Source organism: Natator depressus, chromosome 3 (assembly GCF_965152275.1).
Source record: "Natator depressus isolate rNatDep1 chromosome 3, rNatDep2.hap1, whole genome shotgun sequence".
NCBI lineage: Eukaryota > Metazoa > Chordata > Testudines > Cheloniidae > Natator > Natator depressus.
Window position 1 is genome coordinate 192,843,298 of NC_134236.1, and position 26,114 is coordinate 192,869,411.

Here is a 26,114-nt window from a genome sequence, read left to right on the forward strand (position 1 = left end):
ATTTGTACAGCATCTAGCACAATTGGGTCCTAGCCCGTGACTGCGGCTCCAGGTGTTACCATGGTACAAATGATTAATAAAGAGCAGGTGAAGACTGAGGTCGAGAAAACATGCTCTGACCAATCACTCCATGAACTGACAAAAAAAGGTTGTCTACTGCAGGTAACCATCTAAAAAAGATGGTTCTGTTCACTATGTTTGGTGTCTATTATAGGATAGTCTTTTCAGACAGGGGTTGCTTAACAAGAGCGATGTCTTGTTTGACTTCATGGTATCCACCGCCTGGGAGCTCAACTTATCAGCCACCCATCAGGATGCACTCTCTATTATATTGTAACAGTCTGGTTGTTATATCTATCTGTGTCCCCCTCCCTCTACTGGATCGAATATCACAGCTGCTGAAGTGCGTGTGAGAGAGAGAATCACCTTCTAGTGCAGTGGTTCTCAACCTGCAGCCCGTGGGCCACTTGCGGCCCAATCAGCACACAGCTGCCACCCATGTGACATCCTCAGGGCTATACAGGTAATATTGGATAACACATTTATGGGCTACATATGCTGCCCACAATGATAAATAGGCTGAGAACCACTGTTCTAGTGGCTGCAGCCAACAGAGGATATAAACCCTAATACTGCTATGCCTTAGATTCTCCTTGGGCTCAAGTGATAAGCAGATATGGTCTTCACTACCCATACAGGCCTTACCCCACCTGATTTTTGAACCCCTGGTAATTACAAGATAATCCTAAATTTTCTTTAATTAAAAAAAAGTTTCTAACCTTTTCCATTGGGAAGAAATCCTTAAAAATATAAGCCAATTGCTAGGGCTGAAAGTTTGTTTTGATGATTTTTTTTCTTAAAAAAAAAAAAACAAAAAACCCCCCCCCAAACCATTATTTATTCTGTCCTCCATACAGTTGCCAAGTGCTGGTGTTTGGGGACCATGAAATCCACAACCACAAGTCTTTTGATTTTCTGAGAAGACCCCAGACTAGTTGGTGATTGTGCTATCTGAGCAGCTTTTTATGGGGCTCAGGCTGCCAGTTGGCAGCCCACAGCCATACTTTTCAACTTGCCAAGACTAACTGGGAAATGTAATGTGTGACAACGACCAAAAATGAGGGGGACAAAATAATGACTGATGCAGGAAACATAAAATGCTGTGAGATTCCCTCCTTTGGTGTAAATAACTTTTCTATAACCTCAGTTTTGTGACTATTTCAGATGCTAGAAATTTAAACAGAAGCAGCAAGGGGAGACCAAGTTCGTATGGAATGGAAACTTTGAGACTAAAATGAGTAACATTCCTCAAAATGGGATACACTTGAGAGGCAAGCCTGGAGCTAAGCTGCACAGCCACAAAGGGAAACTTAACAGAGGTGACAAGGCCTACTCGACTAAGAAGCAGAAAGCATCCTGGGGCTCCTGAATACTGATCCTTGCTCTGTAGCCTTGGCTAAGTCACAAGCTTCCTATTTAAGTTTCCTTTTATTTAAAAATATGGTATCACCACTCTCTGATATACATATATCACAGGGTGTTGCAACACTGAAAGTGCTATATAAATAGAATTTTATAATGAAAGAGAAACAGATGAAAGATGGTGGAGAGAAAATGTATACAGGTGAACGCAAACAAGAAAGAGGATGAAGTCCTGGCCCTGGAAGTCAATGAGAGTTTTACCATTTATTACAATGGGCCCAGGATTTTACAAAGAAGAAGAGAATGTGACATGGGAAAGAGAGCAAAAGGACTGCTGGTCAAGAATGGGGTGACTATGAAAGCAAGAATGAGGAGATGGTGCTTTTCAAAGAAAGGTAAAGAATTAAAAATAAAGAACAGCAGGCATAAATGAGAAAATAAAAGAAAATGGCGACAAACCAAATGGGTGGGACATGAAAGAAGAGAAACCAATGGAAGACTGATAAGCAAAGATAGATTATTTTTAAGTTAGCAAATTTATTTCTGCTCTTTTCTGTTATTGTACTTATTAGTCCTACATCGCTGTAAGATTAGCAGGGAGAGGAAGGGCTACTTTGAGCACTTATGTGGCTACTTAGAGCATTATAGTTAAAAAACTGGGGAGCGGGGGTGGGGGGAAGAAGCCAGAGATAACCAGAATACACAAACAAACCGCTATCAGATGGAGTCTCAAGGATCCAGACCTCCAGCTTATTTGAAAGACCTTGGAAGACGTGTGTGTGTGTGTGCGCACGCGCGCACGCATGCTTGCATTCTTTCCTATGCACAGATTCCATCATAGGCAGTTGACTCTACTTTTCTTGAAGCAGATGCCACTCCCATCCCCATCTCTGTATATAAAGCCAATCAGTAAAGTTTTGAGACCCTCTATGAATTCTTTATTACCCTCTGCAAAATCTTAAGGTCACTGCTGTTCACAGCGCTATGGTCATGGTGGATAGTTAAATTTTCTTTTGGAAGAGTGACAAAAAATTGACTCAGAGGCCACCCAAAAGTTCCTCTTGTGGTTGTGGTAAGGGAGTCGAAGGTGTGCTTAGGAACAGGAGGTTTAAGTTTTACGTTTTATTTCTGCTCTCATCTGTAAGTCCACGTGGCTGCAATGTGGGGTAGTTTTAACTAACACCCCTGAAATCTGTGGAGCAATGGAATCAATCACAATATGCCTTCCAATTGGTTGACACTGCTCCATACCCCAGTATTTACCTCTGACGTAAACAATAATTATAGTATGACCTGTCAGTTTAACTGATTGCAGCTGATCATGATGCAGGATTTCTCTCTCATCTATAATGTACTTTAAGGTAGAAATTCCAGCCAGAGGGAACCTATAATAGTGTAAATCTACTGTCTCCTCAGTTTGATGAAAGCTATCTTCAGTAGAGAATACAGTTAATCTCTGCCCTTTTTTCCACAAAAGGAAAAATAGTTTCACTATAAAAATCAACTCCAGACAATTTTTTTTGAAGTCTCTCACACACACACACAGGTTCTGCTAACATCACTGTAACTTAATGTGCCTGGTCTTGAGATGGGCTGATCACACACAAGTCCCTAGTGAGTTCAGAAAGAATGAAGGGTATTAAGCACCACTCTGGATCATCAGACCCAATATCTGTCAGGACAATCACAATTCTACTGTTTAGTATTTCATGCGCTGATTAATTCAAAACTATAACAAGGAAAATCACCTTTCAGCTTATCCACAATGTGAATATCTACCTTCCTCTCTCTGTTCTTCCCCACCTTCCCCCCCCCTCAAAAAAAAAAAAGAATCTCGTGGATATTTTCTGTAACAAGAACCACATTTTAAGATAGCACTGAAATCTTTCTTAGAAAAGTTACTAAAAAGTATGATTATGGGAGGTGTGGTTGCAACATCACAATACTTTATATACTAAAAACTTTGGGGTAAACTCAGATATGCTTACTCACTCTGAGTAGCACTTTAATCCATGAATAATCTCAGACATCAGTGGGATTATTAATGGATTAATGTGCTATTCAGCATGAGTATGGGTATCAGAAGCTGGCCATTATTGATTAGAAGCCATATTTCATTATAGTTACACTACAGCCAGGAACTGTGAGCTGATGTCACATCTATAAAATTATTTTAGGCTAGTTAGCATATATCAGAACTCAATAAAAAACTATTTCGTCTCCAGATTGTTCAAAATTACAGTAACTCCATAATTATGAAAGCTAATAAGCTTGATCATCATTATGCCTCTGTCCAAAGCTATACTACATACCTGTAAAATGCCATATTGAGTGCAAAGTGTTTTGCTGACCTTTAAAGCATTAAGAGGACTAGCACCACTGCATTTCAAAGCACTCTAGAAGTCATGCATTCCAAAACACACTGTCCATTTATCTCCAGAGGGCTTACAAACTGGAATCTCCACAATTCAGATTCTCCATCACTTGTGGCTGACCCTTAAGCAGGTCAACTGCTCAACTTCATAATGCTTTGCAACAAAAATCACCTGCAGTAATGTTTTTGCTTTGTATATAAACAAAAGTTCACATGATATATTTGGTATTGATATTTACGCATTTGTTTGGTGTTTAGTGTTTCACTTTCCCTGCCAATTGCTGATTTTACTCATTTAAGTTACAATGCAAAATATAAAATATATGTTTAATATTCTCCAGGAGAAGAGAAGGACTCCACCCCACTCTCCTTGGATGCAGTGCATATCTTCTGTACCATGCTGGGCTAACTGCATGAGTCAGCAAAGATGAGAGCATGCTCCTGGCCACTTATGAGACAGCTAGAACTGGCAAGTTTCAGAGTAGCAGCCGTGTTAGTCTGTATTCGCAAAAAGAAAAGGAGTACTTGTGGCACCTTAGAGACTAACCAATTTATTTGAGCATAAGCTTTTACGAGCTACAGCTCACTTCATCGGATGCATCCGATCCGTAGCTCACGAAAGCTTATGCTCAAATAAATTGGTTAGTCTCTAAGGTGCCACAAGTACTCCTTTTCTTTTTGCGAATACAGACTAACATGGCTGCTACTCTGAAACCTAAATATAATCTATTACTGTAATCATTTAGCACCTTTAGGTAAGGATTTCAAACATTCAGCCACAAAAGCCCTCTCCCCCACTCCCCCACCCATGAACCTGAGTGAGTAGTGTTAATCCCTTTTCACCGATGGAGAAACTGAGGAATACAGTGGTTAAGTTGCGTGCTTAAAAACACATAGGTATGTCCCCATATCACTCCACACAAACTATGGGCCAAATCCTGACTGGGCACATGCACGTAACACCACTGCTATTGCACTTACTGGACATGAGCACCACCTTATTCTGGCCCTTACCAAAAGTCATGGAGAGGACACCCTCCAGATTTTCAGGGACAAAAACTATGCATAATATAATGGGCCATGGTCCACATGTATATGTTACTTCTCAGACCAAGCCAAATTAAGCTGTTTGGCTCTATTGTAGTCAGAATTTGGTTCTTCATCTATAAAGGCATAACCTCACCCTCCATTGATACGCAGTAACCTCCAAGGCAGAATTCATGCACATAGCAACAACACGTAACAGAAATAAGAGAGAAAGCAATCAAGATTTTGCCACTTGACCCAAACTGGAATTTGGCCAACCCACTGCTTACACAAAGTGACTCTCTTTTGCATGGTACCCTGGGATTTTTTTCATGAATGATCAAGACCACAATTTCATGTTTCCTCCAAAAATCAGTACCTACAGCAGCAGCTTCTTTGCATCAGGTTGAGACACTGACTCAATTCTGAATCAGAGGCAAGATTAACTAAGTTGCTAGCATTGCTTCCAGCAGCACCTGGGTCTTCCTTAGAGAGCTCCTGTCCAAGGATTGACGATATCCAATCCTTAACTTGTGAGATCTGATGAGATCACAGCCAATGATTGCTGTACATTTAAGAGAATACGCCTGTAGTGCTTAGGGTTGCCAACTTGGTAATATTTAAAAATCGGACACTCCAGCAGGTGTGCCGGAACCTCCCTGTCCCTGAGGCCCCACCCCCATCCACTCCTCTGCCCCCCTACCCTCTGTCTCTCACTGCTTTTCCCCTCCCACCCCCACCTGGGTCAGGAGAGACTCACCTGCAGAGCCAGGGCTGGGAGCTGCAGCTGCCCGACCCAGGTAGGAGCCAGCCCTGGCTGAGTAGGGGCTGGCATGAGCTATGACCCAGCGCCTCCCCTGCTCACAGTAACCAGACACTGTTGGGCCCCCTTTTTGAACGCACTTTCTGGTCAAAAACTGGGCACCTAGCTACCCTAGGGTGCTGCCTGAGATTCCACTATAAATCAGCGAAATCCCCGTAGATTGTAACAGTACAGTGAGCGAGTGGTATGTAATACCAAGGATGGAGTTAAAGACTTTACTCCTTCTCTGCGTACTTCTAGTGTAGACAGGCAATACTGTGATTTGCCCTGATATCTGGTTCTAAGCAGTGAAAACTGTACTGGTGCAAATTTCTGATCAGCCTGTCTATGCTAATGTTGCTGTCTGAAATGCCCAATGTAGACAAGGCCTAAATTAGTGGAGTAGGGTAGGATTACTCACACCATCTCCCCTCCAACCACATGCCCCAATTCACAATTCAGCTTTAGAGTTCTATCTTTTCCATTTGCCCAGATCCAACCATCACAACATAGGTAACTTCCCTGTTAACCCAGCCTTGCAAAAGTTACCAACAAACACTAGTAATAGCAAAGGTTTGAATTCACCCTTCTTCTGCCCTTTCTTCAACAACTTCAAAGCCTAATTGGAATTAGAACCGCTTAAAAGCCAGCATTAAATAGCATGAGTAATTCATTTTTTTCTTTAAAAAAAAAAAGAAAACAAAACAAAAGTAAATACAAAAACAAAATACAATTAAAATTCAAAGTTAAAATTTCACAGTTAAAATAAAGTCAGGAGATTGCATTAATACAGCTTTTTACACATAATACAATAATTTTCTTTGTTAAGGGCCAGGAATTTAAATCAGAGCATAAGTGGGCATTTATACCATATCCATATGAGAGAAGCTTGCAGAAGAACTTAAATTAACTCTGAATGGCAGGATTTAATACCACTGCTTTTCATTTTGTTCAGCTGTTTGAAAACAGTACATTAACTGTGATGTCATCGGCCACTGCTTTACTGTTAGTATTTTTTAAAAACATATCACTGATGGTTCTTTTAACCAACAGAATATCTCAGCCTCTATTGCTGAAACAGTGTTGACCTGGTTATTTCAGCAAAGAGGGCCTGCACACATATTTGCTTTACATTAAAATAAGGCTTGAGCTGACAATAAAGTATTAAGGCCTGAGCCAATGCTCACTGATGTCAACAGGAGTATTTCCATTTGCTACAGTGAGCGCTGGACTGGACATTTCATGAAGAAACTATGAGTAAAGTAGAACTACAGCCAGTCTATACAATTGTGTGTATATGGAAAAGGTATTATGTTCACTGAAAACTTTCTCATGCAAACTCTCTTTGAAAAGAGAACACAATCATCTGGTGATTTGGGGTGAAAGGTAGTTATTTATAGGTGTTCCAACTGATAAAACCTTTCCTAAAAGTTAACCCTACAAACAGTTCTGAGTGTATTGCTTACTAATGTCAACAGTCCTGTTCACTTTGTCACAGTGGATCCAGCCAGGCAAAGCACAGCACCTGGCAGCATTTGCAGGCTTTGGTCTAAACAATGTATAGGTAAACATAGAAAAAAAATGTAGTAGCAATTTGAAACAAATTATTTAAGAAGCTCATAAAAATTCTGAAATACTTTAACGTCCATGTCCGAGTTTATTCCACAAAGGCTGCCATTTTCATGGTAACAACAGTCAAGACATAAGAGAAAGTAGGATAGGAAGAAAACAACTGAACTTCGAAACTTACTTTAAAATAGCTTTCAATATACTTTTTAGCATTATTTGTCAGGCAGCACTGTTTTCAGTTTGTAATTCTTTATTTTATTGCCAGTCAGCATCCAGGAATTTCAACAGAAGATAGATAATCTGGGTTACCTCACTGAGAAACTCTCTCTCTCTCTCTAATCTCTGATCCCTTTTTTAGCTACATCAGTTGATGCTCTTCAGTCCGGACACATAAGAACAAGCAGGTTTATTCTCCTGCTCACTGTTTCCCCAGAGCAACTGGGTGGAGAACAAGTGAGACCTTGGCTTCAACATCTCTACTCAATGGCCAGCGTAGCTAAGCAGGAGAAAGGAAGCAGACAGGGAAGAACTATGACTCAGAGATATCCCTCAGAGTCATAATGCTTTCAGAGCTTGGGTTGACACACTATTTCTGCAACAGTAGGGAAAGGGACAGAAATTAGAGTATGCTATGTCTCAGAAAGGAGGGGCAAGTTATCTAATTTCAGCTGAAATTCCTTGGCATCACGTAACTTGAACATATTTATATATTTTAGTTTAATTTGAACACAAAATTGCCTTTACCTGAAAAATACTTACTAATACACACACGAATATAAAGTATTTTTCAGGTAAAGGCAATTTTGTTTTTAACCTATCTGAAAAATACTTTATATATACACACATATAAAATTACTCTCAAAGGGTTATATTATGGCATCTTTAGTCACACTGAGTAGTACCTTTGAGATAAGGTTCCCAGACTACTTGCAAAGTAAAGCTCTACTCAACACAGGGCATAGCTAAATGGGGAAATTCAGAAAAGTAAAGATGAATTACAAAAGGTGTGAAGTTGAAGGTGTGAACTTAAAGCACATTTAATCCTTGTGTGGACGCTCTCATTCAGAAGTAAAGTGCCCTTAGTTTTGTTTAACTTAATCCTCCTTCAAAGGGGATTAAGATGAAGTGAATTAAGGACGCTTTACTTCTGAATGAGAGCATCTACATAGGGGTTTAATACACTTAAACTTTATACCTTTAGTTAAAAGTTAAAATTAATTTGGAGGCTATGCCTACACTTAAAACACTACAGCTGTGCCACTGTAGCTCTTCAGTGCAGACACTTATTACAGTGACAGGAAGGGCTCTCCCCTTGCTGTAGGTAATCGACCTGCCCAAGAGACGGTAGGTAGATCGACAGAAGAATTCGTCCATCAACCTAGCGCGGTCTACACCAAGGATTAGGTCAGTACATACCCCAGAGAAATGCAGCTATGCCAATGTAATTTTTTCAGTGTAGACTAGTCCTGAAAGTTCTCGTACAGATAAGCCCATAGATTCATAGCGTTTAATGATAAAAGGGACAATTAGATCTTCTACTCTGATCTCCTGTTTGTCACAGGATGTTAAATTTCTCCCAGTCACTCCCGTATTGAGGCCAATAAATCTGTGTTTGGCTAAAGCACATCTTCCAGAAAGGCATCCAGTCTTGATTTGAAAACCTCAAGAGATGAAGAATCCACCACTTCCTTTGATAGCTTGTTCCACTGGTTAATCACAAGGAAGGCTGTCAGAATTTGATCAAAAATGAATTTGTTCCTGCCTAATTTCTCTTACTTCCTGTCTGTTAGAAGGAAAAAGGCAGCCTCCATGGAATAAGTTCAACCAGATTGTGTTTACAGTAATTTTAAAAATACTATAGTTAGGACAAATTTCTATTTTAAACAGTGTCTCGTTAATTTTGAAAATAGTGGATTTTTTTAAGACTATGTTGATCTGCTATTATAAACCTCTATTTCCAGAATGCAATTACAGCCATAAAAGCATATTCGGCTACAATATATGTTAATTCATATTCAGAATAATATGCAAAGCACATAGGCCTTCGATTGAAAACACTTTCTTGCTCTTTACCTGCTAATGTCCCCCCCTTTCCACCCCCGCCCCCCAAAAACGCAACAAACAACAAGAAGACTTGACATGTTGAGTCTGAGGAAGCTGATATGGATCTAACATGTCAAGAATCCACACACTAACAGATGCCAGACTCTAACTACCCTAACTAGACATGATAGGCTGTACTGAGGTTTTCCAGTGATCAGACCTAAATTTAGAAAGAAAGAAAGTACAATGAACTGCAAAAATTCAACTTCCACTTATGTTCCTGAGTTTGGGTTAAGCTTTTTCTCCTTTTAGGGGAAATAAAAGGAAAATGAAAGAGCACATAAATACAAACAAGGAAATTCAAAGTTACAACCAGCATGTTATTTTTAATTCATGCTATAGGTCTTAATGGTGGGATAGACACAACCTAGCCAATCAGCGTACGTTTCAAAGAAACAAAAAACAAAAAATAGGCAAACTATTACAAGTTGGAGTTACTTTCTTAAAATACAGCTACATTTGGAGAAAAACCAATATCAAAACTAAATTTGCAAACTGCCATAGGAGTCAATGTTGGTTATAAGTTACCAGCATAAAGAGATAGAGTTAACATGCCTGGAGTAACAGATAGCACTGAATTGTATTGCATTCTATCATTTGTAAAGATAATATTATTTCTAGGTTGGAATTAAGAATGTGCAAGAATTTAAATATCTAGACAGTCCATGTCTGTCTTCGTAATTGGCATACATAATTTATTTTAAAAACAGAAAAAAATTAAATATATTAACAAAATTTAAATATTTACTCTGCTATTTTTTCAAATGGACAAAAAAGAAAGCAGAAAAGATTCCATATGTTAAATAAGTTTTATGGGATTTTCATTAAATGTTAAGCTGTTTTTAAAGCAGTATTTATTAGTAAGAGCTACAGTTACTCATTTTGATTGAGTGTGATGTAATTTGATTTTTTTTTTTAAGTCAAGAGCACTAATATTGCTCACTCAGGCCTCTGTTCACCCTTCAGTGTGTGTACGTAAATCCTATTAACTTTATTGGTAGCTGTGTATGAGTATCGAGGGAAGAATCAATCCCTCAGCTATAAAGATTAGAAATAATGTAAAGCTTTCCCCGCCCCGCCCCCCCACAACGTATGTGTACACCATTGAGTGACAGTGAATGTAGTAACTTTATCATGAAATAGAATGTGGGTTGGTGTGCACACATACATACATACATATATATACACACACACAGAGAGATCATGTCTGCAAGCGCACATCCTGGTATGCTCACAATAATTTATAATAAAGATTAAAAATAGATGCATACATTTTTAAAGTTTGAAAGAAGTTTGGCTGGATTTCATTTAGAAATGCTGCATAAACAAAATCATCAAGATTTCAAGTGAAGTTTTTATAGCAAACATGACTTAATTTTGAAAAATAAAACTATACAATAAGTTGGATCTGATCATGCAAACCCTCACCGCTGAATATAGTATGCATTATGTTTAGTAGTTAGGGTTGGAAGGCTTGGGCCTTAAGTCCATTACAAAAAATGAACTGGTTAATCATTGCCTCTTAGTACTCTTTTTCTTTTAGAAAAGATTTTTTAAATCCAAAAAGAAGCTATACATTAAAAATAAATATATTAATTCTCATAACTATTTAACAATGTATTTGGCTGCCTTAGCGTGTATGACATGAAGTCTTATTTTGATAGGCAACATTTCAATCCCATTTCTGAACATATACCAGCAGGTCTTGGATGTAATTAACGTGTCCCATCCATCCATAAACAGCAGCAAAAGTTATACATTGTAACAGCTCCTAAATATTGCAGCAAATCAATTATACAAGAGCAGAAAGGGGTACTCAGGCCCAGTGTGGGATTTGAAATCAGAGTGACAAATGTAATTCTCTCTCTTTTTTTCCCCTTTCTCTTTTTTAAAAGTATTATTATGTGTTGGGTTCATGTCAGATCTTTATGGGTTACCTTAACTTTTATTATACAGTTCTATACATTTTGCATTTTATTTACTATCTTATTTATATTGGTGCCCATCACCATAGTATCTGAGCACAAACATATATCAAAGACAATAACAGTCTCAGCTTCAAGCAGATTTTTAACAGCCATGGTTTGAGGCTAACCACAAAAATTAAACTAAGGTAAAAATACAATAACATATTTCAGTAGTTATTTTTTCCAAGGCACATTGCTTTGGTATCTACTACACACTAAAACTAATATTCAAAATATTTTGGAGAATTATTTTAATCATAATGTGTCTTTGCCCTAGATATCCTGACAACTATCTGATATTCTATATAATGGATCCTGTTTTATAACTCATTTGTAAAAGAATCCTGCTTTTCAATAATATTTCAGTTTGGAAAAAAGATACTACATAATTGCCCTGTGTTTAGAGAAGTTCGGTAAAGGTGTGTATTTTTAAAAAAAAAACTATTACAATATAAATACAACAGTAGCTTTATTATAAATATGACAAAGTACAATCCAAAAGGGACCATCTAAAATGCCACAGTTGCAAACATTTAAGACTGTAACAAAAATGACTGAGATTCTAATATCAGTTTACTATCCTTCAACAATTTCCCTGACAGTGGCATCAAATAATGTTGAATTATGGACCTTCTTACAGGAAGTCTTATTTCATGTTCGTTTTTTGATCATTTCCCTGCTAGTCCCTATAGGAATTCGGCCGATTGCCAACTTTCCTTTAAAATTTTCTGTATACATAATTGGCTTGTGTATGATTAAATGATCATTTAGTCAAACTTTAGTATTTTATATTTGTTCAACAAGTTTATTTTACATAAGAAAATACCATTGTCCCAATAAAAGCTGTCACATACTACTGACATACTTTATCTGAATTTGTGTTAGCTTCTTTTTTATATTGTGTTCTTTTTAAAAAGCCGATTTATAAAAGCTACCTATATATACGCATTATTGTAAAGTAATTATCATAATCTTTTACAGTTCAGACTATAGTACCTGAGAGCCAAGGTGTAGTAACTTTATAGAAAACAAACCCATGGTAATAGGTAATTCAAATATGTTAAACTAAGAAACGGAATTTCTATTATGCAGCTACAGACACTCTTTGTGTTTTATAGTGTGGAGTTGCACTATATCATTTTCCTACCAACACCAAGCAACAGCTGTGTTTTCAATCTTTTAGGGCTATAACAAACATTAAAAAATTTAAACTGCAAATGTTTGAGAGTTAATGATTTTAAATAGTGTATTTTGAAAGTTGTATGATTAGGATAATACTTCAACCAGGTTTTTTAAAGACAAGGGTACTTGCTGATCCTGAGTTTAATTCTTCCAAGAAAAAACACAACTGCCTTTTACTCTGCAAATCGTAACAATGGTAAACAACAACTCTACAGGTTCCATAATAGCAGGCAATGGGGTCACTCTTGTGGGAGAGGGATGTTTTAGTGACCTATTGCCACTGAGCTAGTTAAATCACTGAACAATGGTTAGTGTTATGGGGCTTTCCTTTGCAAAATCTAGCATTAGTGTCATAGCTTTCCATTAACCGTGAGACTTAAGAACACTAGCACTGAGGGGCCTATAAGGAAAGAATAAATAGGAGAAAAACAATATTTTTTTTAAAAAAAACCCTAATAACTGAGACCTTTACAATGCACACTATAAGAAAATGTAATTAAATCCATTATAAAAGCTTTTACATACTTACTCATTTATTACTCTCAAAAGTACACATGAGCAGCTCCACATACTTCAATTTCTGAATTCAAAACTGACCAATCTAACCTACTCATGGAGTAACCACAACAGCAACAAAAGCAGGGCACAACTTGTATTTCAAAGAGGTACAGACCAATAAATGACCTTGGAGGCACATCCTAATTAGCCAGATCAGTGTAAGCAGTCAACACCTTATTATTTAATCATTAAGGACCAGATACAGCAGTCCTTACTGGGGCAAAAACTTCCAGTGAAGTTAATTCCCCGGAGTAAGAACTGCGGGATCCAAAACTAGTCTCCCCTTGGATTCTGTAGACATGTTTCCATGAATAAGAGCGAGAACTAAGCAGCCCAACCACCGAAAATAAAAAGTTGGACGGTAACTCATCTAATCCTCTCAAAGCTGAGCACCAACCATTCTGATGCTGCTGCGCTGGAGCCTTTTGTAACCAGGCCATTAGGGCAGAAGTAAAACCCTTCGCACCCACCCATCAAGCCAGGTCAATGGAAGTGAGAGAGATGTCCCCAAGTCTTTGCGTTTAAACAGCAGCCCGACAAAGGGACCCTTTGACTACCTTGCTGCCTTCCAGTGCCACGCCGGACACAAAATAAAATCGCCGGAACGTATGTCTTAGCCTCCCCCCCCCCCCCCCATGCTCATCACAGCATCTCAGAGCGACCTCGTTTGTGTCACAACTGAGCTGCAGCTTCTCCAGCCCCCAAACAAGCCATTGGGTCCCTTACGGCCGTGCTGAGCATACGCCGTGTCCCTTTTCCCTCTCACACCGTGGGCGAGCATGCTCGAGAGCCAGGGCTCAGTGACCCACGCACCAATTTGCAGCTAAACTCCCCAGACCACCTTTTTTCTTGTTTTTTTTCCTTGTTTTTTTTTGTTTTTGTTTTTTTACCTCTTAAACCCAACCCTTTCCCTTGCCCCCATTGGATAATTAACCCAAGCAGCACAGCGGCTGGCTCCAGCGCTGTGTGGTTCCCTGCTCGTCTTTAACCTCTCCAGGCGGGCTCGCCCCTGGACGCGCATTTCAAGGGTTTGCTTTTTATCACCTTCCCGAGGGGAGGACTTGGGGACAGGAGGGCTTTCGCCTCTCCCGCGCGCTGCCACCGCGCCCCAGGCGCAAGCCAGCAAAGAGCCCGCGGCCTGAGGGAGAGGGAACCTCGCCCGCTTCCCTTTCCCAGTGGCGCGTCCGGCCGCGGACTCGCTCCGGTTCCTCAAGTGGAGTTTCGCTGCCCGCTCCCGCGAGCGCGCAGGGACAAGCGGGCAGAGCCGGGCTAACGCTCAGCGGGACCCCAACAGGGAGGCGACCTCCAGCTCCATGTCACCCACTCGCCGCTAGCGCAGTCTCCGCAGGGAGACGGCCCCGTCCCCAAGGCTGGCCCCCTACTGACTCCATTTACCCCTGTCCTCCCTCCCCCCGCGGGGCCCAGTGCGCCCCCAAGCTCCCCTTCCTCTCCCCCCCGCAGGGCCCAGTGCGCCCCCAAGCTCCCCTTCCTCTCACCCCCCCGCAGGGCCCAGTGCGCCCCCAAACCCCCTTCCTCTACCCCCGCAGGGCCCAGTGCGCCTCCAAACCCCCTTCCTCTCTCCCCCCCCCAGGGCCCAGTGCGCCTCCAAACCCCCTTCCTCTCACCCCCCCGCAGGGCCCAGTGCGCCCCCAAACTCCCCTTCCTCTCCCCCCCGCAGGGCCCAGTGCGCCCCCAAACTCCCCTTCCTCTCCCCCCCGCAGGGCCCAGTGCGCCCCCAAACCCCCTTCCCCTTCCCCCCGCAGGGCCCAGTGCGCCCCCAAACCCCCTTCCTTTCCCCCCCCGCAGGGCCCAGTGCGCCTCCAAACCCCCTTCCTCTCACTCCCCCGCAGGGCCCAGTGCGCCCCCAAACTCCCTTCCCCTCTCCCCCGCAGGGCCCAGTGCGCCTCCAAACCCCCTTCCTCTCACTCCCCCGCAGGGCCCAGTGCGCCCCCAAACTCCCTTCCTCTCTCCCCCCCGCAAGGCCCAGTGCGCCTCCAAACTCCCCTTCCTCTCCCCCCGCAGGGCCCAGTGCGCCCCCAAACCCCCTTCCTCTACCCCCGCAGGGCCCAGTGCGCCCCCAAACCCCCTTCCTCTACCCCCGCAGGGCCCAGTGCGCCCCCAAACCCCCTTCCTCTACCCCGCAGAGCCCAGTGCGCCCCCAAACTCCCTTCCCCTCCCCCCGCAGGGCCCAGTGCGCCCCCAAACCCCCTTCCTCTACCCCCGCAGGGCCCAGTGCGCCCCCAAACCCCCTTCCTCTTCCCCCCGCAGAGCCCAGTGCGCCCCCAAACTCCCTTCCCCTCCCCCCGCAGGGCCCAGTGCTCCCCCAAACTCCCCTTCCTCTACCCCCGCGGGGCCCAGTGCGCCCCCAAACCCCCTTCCTCTACCCCCGCGGGGCCCAGTGCGTCCCCAACCCCCTTTCTCTCCCCCCGCAGGGCCCAGTGCGCCCCCAATCTCCCTTCTTCTCCCCCGCAGGGCCCAGTGCGCCCCCAAACTCCCTTCTTCTCCCCCGCAGGGCCCAGTGCGCCCCCAAACCCCCTTCTCCCCAGCAGGGCCCAGTGCGCCCCTAAACGTCCCTTCCTCTCCCCCCGCAGGGTCCAGTGCGCCCCCAAGCCCCCTTCCTCTCCCTCCCCCGCAGGGCCCAGTGCGTCCCCAAGCCCCCTTCCTCTCCCCCCCGCAGGGCCCAGTGCGCCCCCAAACCCCCTTCCTCTCCACTCCTGCACCCCGCAGGGCCTCCCTGCACGCGCTCTCCAACCCGCCTGCCCCCAGTGCCAACAATGCGCCCCCTCCCCTCTCCGTAATCCGAGTGCCCCCCCGCCCCCAAGCCGCTCTCCTCCCCCGCCTGCAGCCCTCGCCCCGACACGCGCCCTCTAACCCCTCAGCGCGGCCCCGGGCCTTGGCGGGCGGGGCAGGGAAGGGAACTCGTGCGCTGGGGGGCGGTTAGCCAGTGCCCAGCGGAAGAGGGCGCAGGCAGTGACCCAAGCCCTCAAGCACGTCCCAGGGATGTCACGCCCGGGGTTTCGAGGGCTCCGGAGGAGGGAGCGCGGGAAGGCAGCAGCGAGGGGGACGCAGCAGTGCCAGGAGTGCAAGGAGCGGCCAGCTTTCCAAGCGCCCGGCTGTCCCTCCCGGGGCAAAAGGCGGCTGCAGCGAAACGCGGCCGGGCTCTAGAGACAGAGGGGTTAATTAGCTAACTCGGCGCGCTCCGGCTCACGAAGCACCCGAAGGGGAGCGGCGTTTGTCAGCGCGGCCCGACGCCGACAGCCACACGGGTTCCAAACGGGCTGGGCCGCATGCACAAGCGGGCGGAGCGGGACCCTTCTCTTTTCATCCCCCCACCTCCCCCAACGCGCGGTACAGTCCCGCTTGGACGCTTCTTCGCAGCCCGCGCCCGCTGCCCTGGGAACCTCGCAACTTCGGAGCCGCACGCCCTGGAACACCTCCCGCCGCTTGGGAGAGGGGAAAGACACATGTGCCGCTCTCCTCCCTCGCCCTCTCCAAGCACAGCCTAACGCGGAGGGGAATTAAAGACCAGAAAGCATCCCCGCCTTCCAGCCTCCTTCAACCTTCCGAAGCCAACACCTACCAAACGGGGCAACCCGGAGGTGACACATTCAAATGTCACACCTATCGCATAAGCAGTGGGACCACAACTCCCAAGTTCAAAGCATGAACTTTTGTTTTGGCCACCCTAAGACAATTTGGCCTCGCTATCTAGACGGCAATCTTTGCAAGCCACTCCCTGAAGGTAAATTGCTAACAAGCGGGGCACAAGGTGAATCTTACCACGGGAGCGCAATGAATGTATATCAAGCCTCTCAGCCTTCTAAAAAAAACACAACACCCCAAACTACAACTTCATTTCTTCAGCTTTCACTTTAATAAAATAATGATTCGTTGGGAGAATGGGGTATAAATCTTCATTTTGGAGGCAATTAAAGTGTTGATTTCATTCGTGCCCCTAAGCGATTCTTGTAATTTGCTCAAATAGCTTTATGTACCCAGCACTCCAGAGCTTTTAGAAACCCATTTTCTAGTTAGACTTGTTGGATTACAATTTTTATTCAACAGCAGCTATCCGAGTTTTCCTAATCGAGATCTGAATTTAACAGTTCCCTCATTTTAGACGTTATAATAGTTATGTAGGATGCAAGTCAACCAGACAGAAGCAATGCCCATGTTTCCATCTTGTTTTCAATGTCTCATTAAAAAAGTTGAGAGAGTCATGCTAACGTTTACAAATAGTTGAAAGCTTTTACATTCTCAGTATAATTAAAAACTGGGTTTCTTGCAAGTTCATGCCTTAAGTCAAACCATTCTTCTGTTCTACCGCTACATTAATAACAATCCGATAATCTTTGCTTCTTTCTCGTACATAAAAAAAAAACAAACGAACATTTGAGCTCCTACCAAAGCTGAAGTATAGTGCACCTTTTTGCAAGTAATCTATAAAATAACTCCTGGTTGACAGTGTTCTTGATAATGGCAAAGCAGCTAAGAAAACTCCTGTCTGCTTGACTGCGCCTTGCTTTAACAAAAGGAAGCCTCCAGAGTCAGCCTCATTACACCTAGAATTGTATATAGGAACCAGATCATAGTTTTTAGTTGTTGGGTGTTTTTTTTTCCCCTGAGCCAAATACTATTTCTAATCATAAACAACCAACCATTAAAACGTTACAATTCACAAACAAGGAGCTCGAAACGCCAAGGCTCGTCCACTTTAATGTTTTAGAAGCTTGATTTCGCTTTGGTAACCTCTTGAAATTAACCCCCCCCCCCCCCCACACACACACACACAAATCACACTACAAGCCACTAAGGGAAAGCAGCGAACACAAGTCGTCACTATATGCACACATTGGGTGTCGAAGCCTCTAGGGTTTGGTCTATCCCAGCTTTAACACAGACATCCTAAAAGCCACTAAACTGTATTTTTTTCTAAAGGAGACAGTTTGAAAAACTTGAAAGTTCAATGAAAATAAATTAAAACCTTGGTCTGGTTTTATTTTTCTATTAAGTAAAATAAAATGGGGTCGCTTGCAGCAGGCAGGCTGTGCACAAAGCAATGTTCACTGAGGTCTAAAAGCGCTCGGCCAAGGAAAACTGACAAGACAGACTAATGAACCGTAGAGACAGGAGGAAAATAGCCAGTATTTGCTAGATTTCAAACACTCTCTGTCTTCCCTGGACCACCTATCTCGGATTTTATTATTATTTTTCTAAGTGGCTTCAGCTATTCCTTCCTAAGCATCCAGAAGCCTGCGATTCACGCCTAACGCTTCTATTATTATAAAGGATAAATAAAATAAAGACAAAAATTAAAAGCGACAAGAAACAGGTCAAGTTTGCAGGCAATGCTTTTACAAGCTCATCTCGCCAGGTCGAATCCGGGAGCAAGCCTTAATGAAGCAATAATAGCCACATTATTCAAAAATTTTCATTTCGATGGAAATTTATCTAAAAGGGACTTAATCATATGCAAATAATAAAAGGAGGCGTAGTGACCCAGCAAGCGATCTGCATACAAATTTCAGCGTGTGCAACACTGGAGAGATCATCATACCTGATCTGTTAGATTTGCTGATCTTGTTATGTCTTCACTGTCTGATTTTGATCCGCCTTCTCTGTCGTCTATCACCAAATCGATTGGCATTTTTCCTTTCAAACAGCTAATATACCGGTGGCAGAAATTGTCACATAATTCGTGTACCTACATTATGACAGAGGTAAAAAAAATGAAAATATAATCAGGAGTACATAAGTGAAATTGACAAGTGCAATCAACCAACCCTTCCCCCAGCCTTGTGACATCAAAAGTTCTAAATGGGGGGAACACACAGCAATTATCCCCCGGAGACCTCTAGACGCATCCAGAATTAGGAATAACTTTCTTTTCTCACAAAATAAAGATATCCCAGAAAATTGACAGTGACAAGATGATTCACAGGCTACAACATATTCAACACCCGTGTTAAATTCATCTGCTCCCGGAGCTGTGGCCATGAGAGAGGTGACCTGCATGGGTGACATTTAAGGTAAACTATTTAATTTCAACCACTTATTTCATCATAAAACCTTTCCAAAGAGTATGAAGAGAGAAAGGGATTTAAAAAAAAAAACCCTGGATGCACTATACTGAAATACATTATAGGCATCCATGACCTTAAATCCCAAATCGCTGTAATATATTTGTTCTTGAGTTTCCCCTATTAGTGGGCATATTTTAACACTTTTCATGTACAGTGAAAACAACCTGCCCGTTATGGGTAGATAAAATGGCTGGGGGTTCTAAAGAAACTTTTCAAGCATTTAAAAACCTCTCGAAATGTTTATTTTCTGGAGAAAGGGGGATTCTCTTGTAGGCCAGCTATCAATTACATATAAAAATCCACTGGAAACCTGAACGTGCGTTCAACTGAATGTTGGTTTGAATTACATTGCCTTCATATTGTTATTATTATTAATTATTATTATTATTGCTGAGATTTCCAGAATATGGAGGGGAACAGAATTAAGCCTGCATATTCTCTGTTCTCTCTTAGCTTAGAGGCATACAGCATTCACAGAATCAAGGAACTGCCACAGCTATCAATTCGGCTTTGTCTCTGCAAAACGTTACAGGACAATCTGTGCCCTGACTGTGACCTGCAGATGGCTCTTAAAAAAATCTCGACCAAACTAACTGAAACTAAACAAAGCACCTTCACCAAAAACAATCTCCGAGGCGTGGCTGAAACAAACAAACAAACAAACAACATTCAGAATATCATCTGCAACACACAGAACTGCAACTATTGATAACAAAGCCAGCAAGGTATTAACATGAACACAAGGCCGGGTCGTTTGTGAGCCCGGTTTTAGAGGCTGAAATTGTAATTAAACTGCGAAGAGAAATGGACGCTAAGATTGGTCTTGACACTAATTACCAGACAGAAAGACATTTATGCAAATTTACCAGAAGCTTGAACTTCAGCAATACTGAAACGTAGGAGGAAGGGAGAAAAAAAATTACCTTCTCTAATTCCAATAGATGAAACCTTAATACTTGTATGGCTTGAATCATCTGCAAAGACACAAACAACAGGAGCATCTATCTCATTCCTGAGTTGCGGTAGATCCCCACAGCTGCCCCTTCTGTCGTCTATAACTTCAGTTGTTTTTTTTTTAGTAGTAGTGGTAAATAAAAAAGTTGTTTTGATTTATGGCAATAACACTAAAACTTAATAGCAGTGGCTTTGTACGCTGTTTAACAAGAAGCGAGCTAGAGTTAACAAAAAATCCTATTGCAATGAAGTAGCTAAATTATACGGATCGTAAACATTTCCTTCAAAAAGTGCAATCTATTGCGACGTCGTTGGACCCTCGCTTTGCAAAGGAGGAGAAAATATTCCTAATGCAGAGGCAAAGTATTTGTTTAGCCTTTAAAAAAAAAACTTGACTTCATTTTAGGTCGGTTAGTTAAACTATTCATCTCTATCCATAGTCACTGTTTACATTTCCCATAAAGCTATTTTAAAGGTGCGGGGGGGGGGGGGTATGTGGAGACCTCAGATACACTGATACATTCGTAGATCAATCCATGCACTGCTTGGGCAGGGCAAGTCTGCCATAAAGACCCCAAACTCTCATTTGGATGGGGCTTTCTTTATGTACTTCGTTACGTGATTTTACTTAACACGGAATTACTGCCCTGGATTACTTGTAATTAAAAAGATCCACGCGACAAAATTTCCATTTAGAGCCCCAAATCCTTGTCAAAGCCTAGCACCATCTCTCTCCAGAGGGCAGAGAAATAAAAGGGGAGCGCTATTAACTCTTACCAAGTTATCCAGTTCAGGATTAGAGGAAAAGAGGGGTTTTTCTGCTCGGATCTAAATATAAGAAAGGGGAGGAAAAAAAGATTTGAAATATGGAAACAGAAAAAGCAGACGTTATTATTTCTTGCTTCATTACACTGTCGGGTCCATTATGTAACCTTTCCTTCAAAGCTCTGACTGTTAGATTAAGTACATCATATAAACACTTAAACAAATGAATCAAATGCACTGAAAATACCCACAGACATTATTAGTTACATCTATCTAGCTACTCTCCGTCTTCTGTGAGCTGCACATCCCTATAAGCAAAGTTTAAAAAAATATCTTCTTTATTTATTTATTGAGATGGTACAATCGAGACTGTATTGATTTATTTCTGGCAGTATGGGGGGGGCTATGAATTTTTTTTTAACGGAGACTTGTTTTCTTGTTATGTTAGAGGTTTTTTTTTCCCCCCAGCACGGTTTTGCTGACCTGTTTGGCGAACACTGCTATGTCTTCATTGAAAGACTCTGAGGAGCAAACATCGCCTCCCGCTACCCCGGGCTCCCGGGGAGTGCATGTAGCTAATTCACATTTCTCAAAAATCAGTGCTAAAAGAGGGAACAGGGGGTGTCTGAAAGAAAATACAATAGTCACAAACAAGACAATGGTTAGTCCCAGAATAAGTGGGGGAGAAACATCCAAGGTGATCTTTTAGCAAGCCCACTACCACCACCCCAGCTGCACCCCCTCCCGCAATCATAGCTCACCTACCCTTCAACCGAGAGACCTGAAGTCGAAGGCCCTGAGCCATGGACTGTATCTGATGATCGCTTCAGCATATCTGGCCAGAGAAATTGTTAACATTTGCTATGAATAAAACCAAAGCGGTTCCAGCAGCCATTTTGAATTAACTTTCCTTTCTTTTTTTTTTTTTTTAATTATTATTATTTTTAACTCCCCTTCAAATTGCGGACTTTCTGGATTAAAAAAAAATCAACCCAAGCAAACCCCAGTTTTTTGGACTCGGGTGTGGAACGTGCAAATCCCCCTTGGCATCGGTAATGATAATGTTCAAAATGAGAGCTGTTAACTTCGAAGACCAGCCAAACTGCCAGTGAGTTGCCCCAATTCGGGTAGCACGAGCGATCCAGCGATCCATTTACATTCACTTCAGTTGGCAGAGCACGCTTTTATTTGGGTCATCATCTCCCCCCCCCCCCCCACACACACCCTCCGCAAGTTACTCAATACAGGCGCTGCTCACCCCTCTTTTTGCTATATAATATTGCACAATGATACCGACCTTAGAAATGTGTAAGCCAAGTGCTTTGATTTTTGCTAGCTTGAGTAACTCTTAAGGAGACGTTTAAAGTCATTTACTAGCTATAAAAGCTAAACTGAAAATTTAATATTTGATTTGATTACAAAATGCGTTCAATTTCTGGGATTTCATAACTATTCCAGAGAATCCTGAATGGAGTTTAAACAAATCCTACAGCTTTGTGATAATGAGATAAAGAAACTGCATGATGGGATGGTTTTGCTTCAAAGCTAGCTGTTCTCAGCGAGATGGGGGGAAAGGATCTTAAAGTTCACTTCAACTTAATATGCGCGAACTGTTTTTAAAGCTATCCACGGAGCAACGAAACACGTCAGTTCCAAATGCAATGGCCTAGAAACTATTTTATAAGTGACCGCATTGAGATGCCTCAAATGCTGCTAGAAAACAGAGCACAGCTCAAAGAAACAACCCCGAAGTTTTCTACTTAATACAGCATTATATATTAACAAAGCTAAAAAGTTTTATTCAGAATGGAACCGTTCAAGGTATTCTTTCTTCTAAACTCTTCCAAAAGATTTACCTCTCCAAACAGGTTGCACCATGGAAATCTTTCCTTTTGATCACAACACTAATGACTAATTTTCCTTAAGCTCACAGTTTAGCAGTCTTTTATATTTAAAAGTTGTGATCAAAACCACATAGGAGTCTAGGTTTATGCAACGAAGTAACTTTCCGTACACACACACACACACACACACACAAATTAGGCAAGTTATAATATTTGAACTGAATGCTACCTATAGATAACGTTTATCCGTTTCAAGCCCCATGGAAAGTAAATCTTCTTTACTGGAGAATCATATGCCGAGCATAATGTGAAGCAAAGAAAACTTGAAATCCTCCCTAAAATTTGCATGCAATTATAATGGAAGCCTGGCTCACAAGAATTTACCTACGATCTGAGTCAATGGCTTTTACTTCTGCCTTCGTCAGCGAGGGAAATAAGGGCATAATCATCTCTTAACTAACAAACCCGATGCCAGCTTTACCTACCCATAAATGGCATCTTTATCTCTCTTTAAAGCGTCATTGACAGAGGAGCCCATACTGGGAGGCATGGCGTTGGTGTGAGCAGTGTGCGGGTATTGATGAGAATGCAGCGGAGGACCGTGATTCAGATGGTGAACAGGCTGCATGGATCTGGCGGCGTGAGGATCCCCATACATGGTGGTGGGGATCCCTACTCCATCCATCCCACCGTAATGGGGTAAATCGTCGTACTGCATGACAGACAAAGAAAAAAAGGTCAGAAGGCCAGTCGTAACCGGAGGTTAGAATGGGGGAAGGTCCAGCACATGGAACTGGGCAGTGCTAAATCTATGGATTTCAAATAAACAGGACCCCCCCCCAAAAAAGGAGGGGAGAGGGTGAAGATCTGTAAAAATACATTTCCCCAATAGGCCCTCAAAACGGATTATTTCTGGATCCTTGAAAAGCATCCTTGTGGAGGGAAGTAGGTAAAAGCAGCGTAGGTTGCTTTGGAGTGACGCTCAAAATAAACACGTTGCTGAAAAGTTTCCTGCTTCAATATGTCTCCACAGCAAAAGTTAAAATGAGGACACCTATTATTAACACGGGGATTAACACAGGCTCCTGGTTTAAGGTATTTCACTGTGTGTGTGTGAATTGTCCCAGTGTAGAGCATTCCTAACGTTTAAATGATAAATTAAACTCTCTTTAACAAAAATGTAAAGCACCAGTTTAGATGCAAGACCAAAGCTGATACACTTTTTCTAACTATTGCAGCACAATCTGAAAATTGGGAATTCCCATGTGGAGGAAAAAAGTGAGTTAAAGCAGTTAGTTAATTTTAAGATATCCTGTTTTAAACCTTCCGACTGTTAAGAAGGAAAGTACACAAGTATCAATGATCTGATGTTGTCCAAAGTTTAATAACAAAAGAGTCGATTTTTGGTTTACAGCTATTATGTACAAGCTACTTTATTGTCGATTTGCTGCAGATGTGTGCATGTGCTACTGAAAGTTTTGAATTTTAAGTATATTCTTTGTTAAACATTAAAAACCGAAAGTTAAAGTGGCACTTAAGGATAAGAGGAAACTGCCACTTTTAATCTATTAAAAGCAAAAGTGTGAATAAATTGTTTTAAAAAACTCTGACAATTGCTTGAACTGAAAGAGTAAAGGCAAGTTTGTCAGCACAGCAACTTTCTTTTACAAACTGTACTTTGAGGGACAGTACAGAAATTATTGCAAGCAAACTTAATTTTATGTCGTTTTTCTTTTAAAAACTCTATTCATTACATGGTAATTGTCCCTCACAATATTTTCATCGCATCTCAATGTATCTGATAAGTCTAGAAAAAATAATAATAGTAAAAAATAGTAATAAATAGTCATAATAAATATATGTGAAAATTATTTCTGCCAATTCAAATTTAAATATGCAACTATTTTTAAATGAACGTCTGACTACAGCACTGCACATTTGTGATGGCAAAAAGTTATGTTTACTTAAAGTTTAATAAGTTATCTTTGAAAAGTGAAGATGTATGTCATCACTAACGTTAAATGCTAAATTAAAATGTTCAAAGACACCTTAGTTAAATATTTTAAACGCTGGTGACTTTAAAACGACATTGTATTCTTAGCAGTATAGCTGTAATACTGATAAATACAAACACTTGTATTTTCAGTTACATGCCTGTATATCATTACTTTATAGAAAGTTTGCCTCTTCCGTGAGGTGTCTGTGATAGGAATTGATAGAATCAAGAAATTGACAATATATATATAGGTTTGAGCCAAAGAAGAGGTGGGAAAAAACTTTTTCGCAGCGTCTCTGTCAGCCACGTTTCAATATTATTTCACATTTAAATTCCATTTTTTTAATACGTACCCTTTGCGCCATCGGCCTGGCTTGCTCCCTTCCTACTTCAACTTCTAATATATCCTCTTTAAGGCCAGTGTGAAAAGAAACAAACGCGAACTCTCCCCCAAACCCCCAAAAATGCAAAAATCCCTTAGAGTCGCCAGCAATGTGAGCAATCGAGGAAAATCTTCAGCTTACTGGATCTCAAAGAAACGACACAATAATTCAGCATTAAAAAAAAGAGAAAGAGAGAGACTCGCCCTCCTTCTCTTTCTTTCTCTCTCTCACTCTCCCCCTTTCGTTTCCAAGACAGCAGCGGGGAGAAAGCAAATATCCTTTCCCCAATCAGTTTTTTTTTTTTTTTTGGTTTAAAAAAAAAAGTGCCCCTCAAACCCAACTACCAAGTCTCATGGCTTTTTGCCACTCCAGCTGTCAATCAAAGGCGAGGTTGTCAAGGTGGTGAATGAATGATGATGATCCGCTGTGTGTACTTCCACTGGTCTGGACACCTCAAATGTTAATATTCAAATGCATGGAGGTCTAAGCGCTGGCTTGTTCTTGAATCAGTCCTAATTCCTAATCAGATCTCGCTCGCGCGCTCCCTTTCCCCCTTTGCAGCGGGAGAGGCTAGAGGAAGAGGGTTAAAAATGTCTGTCTGAGTTTGTCTTAAAGGAGCCACGATCGATGCTGCCTGCTGCAAGTCCCCCGTGCGTGTGTAAAGTGTGTGTTGCACAGGCGGAGAGGTGGATTTGGACCAGAATGCTGGAACCCGGAAGTAGTGGTGGCCATAACAGGTCGCGTCTTACACAATGCACTGGGCTGCATCAACTCGGCTCCTAGCGCAGGGGTGGGTTGGGTGAGATGCAAGCAAAGAGGCTGTGCGAGCCACAGAAGCGTTCAATTAACAACACACACGCACACACACACGCACAGGGTTACAGTTACTAAAATAGATTGTAATTCTGGTGTGTGGCTGGGCTCTTAGCTATTTTAAGAGCTCCCTGTAAGCAGAGTTCATTGCTGCCTGCCAAATTATGGGGTATTGCAGGGTTGGGTGGGTTTTGTTTGTTTGTTGGTTGGTTTGTTTTGTAGGGGGCAGGATTTGTTTCTGTCCCCTTTTCACACCGAATGCTTTGGGTAATT

The 26,114-nt window shown here is 42.1% G+C and overlaps 1 protein-coding gene across 4 annotated transcripts in view; it reads right to left on the reverse strand.

Moving 5' to 3' along the window:
- Positions 1–25,753, reverse strand: part of MEIS1 (Meis homeobox 1) — a 123,597-nt gene extending 97,844 nt beyond the window's left edge. The window contains exons 1-6 of one of the 4 annotated variants that reach the window (XM_074949554.1): positions 24,999–25,753; positions 23,135–23,361; positions 21,289–21,430; positions 20,818–20,868; positions 20,010–20,060; positions 18,561–18,707 (exon numbers count right to left, since the gene is read on the reverse strand). In XM_074949554.1, coding sequence (XP_074805655.1) covers positions 18,561–18,707; positions 20,010–20,060; positions 20,818–20,868; positions 21,289–21,430; positions 23,135–23,361; positions 24,999–25,010 — 630 coding nt within the window. In that variant the 5' untranslated portion in view covers positions 25,011–25,753. The remainder of the gene's footprint in view (positions 1–18,560; positions 18,708–20,009; positions 20,061–20,817; positions 20,869–21,288; positions 21,431–23,134; positions 23,362–24,998) is intronic. The other 3 variants (XM_074949555.1, XM_074949552.1, XM_074949553.1) reach the window with 3 other exon arrangements.
- Positions 25,754–26,114: the final 361 nt, after the last annotated feature.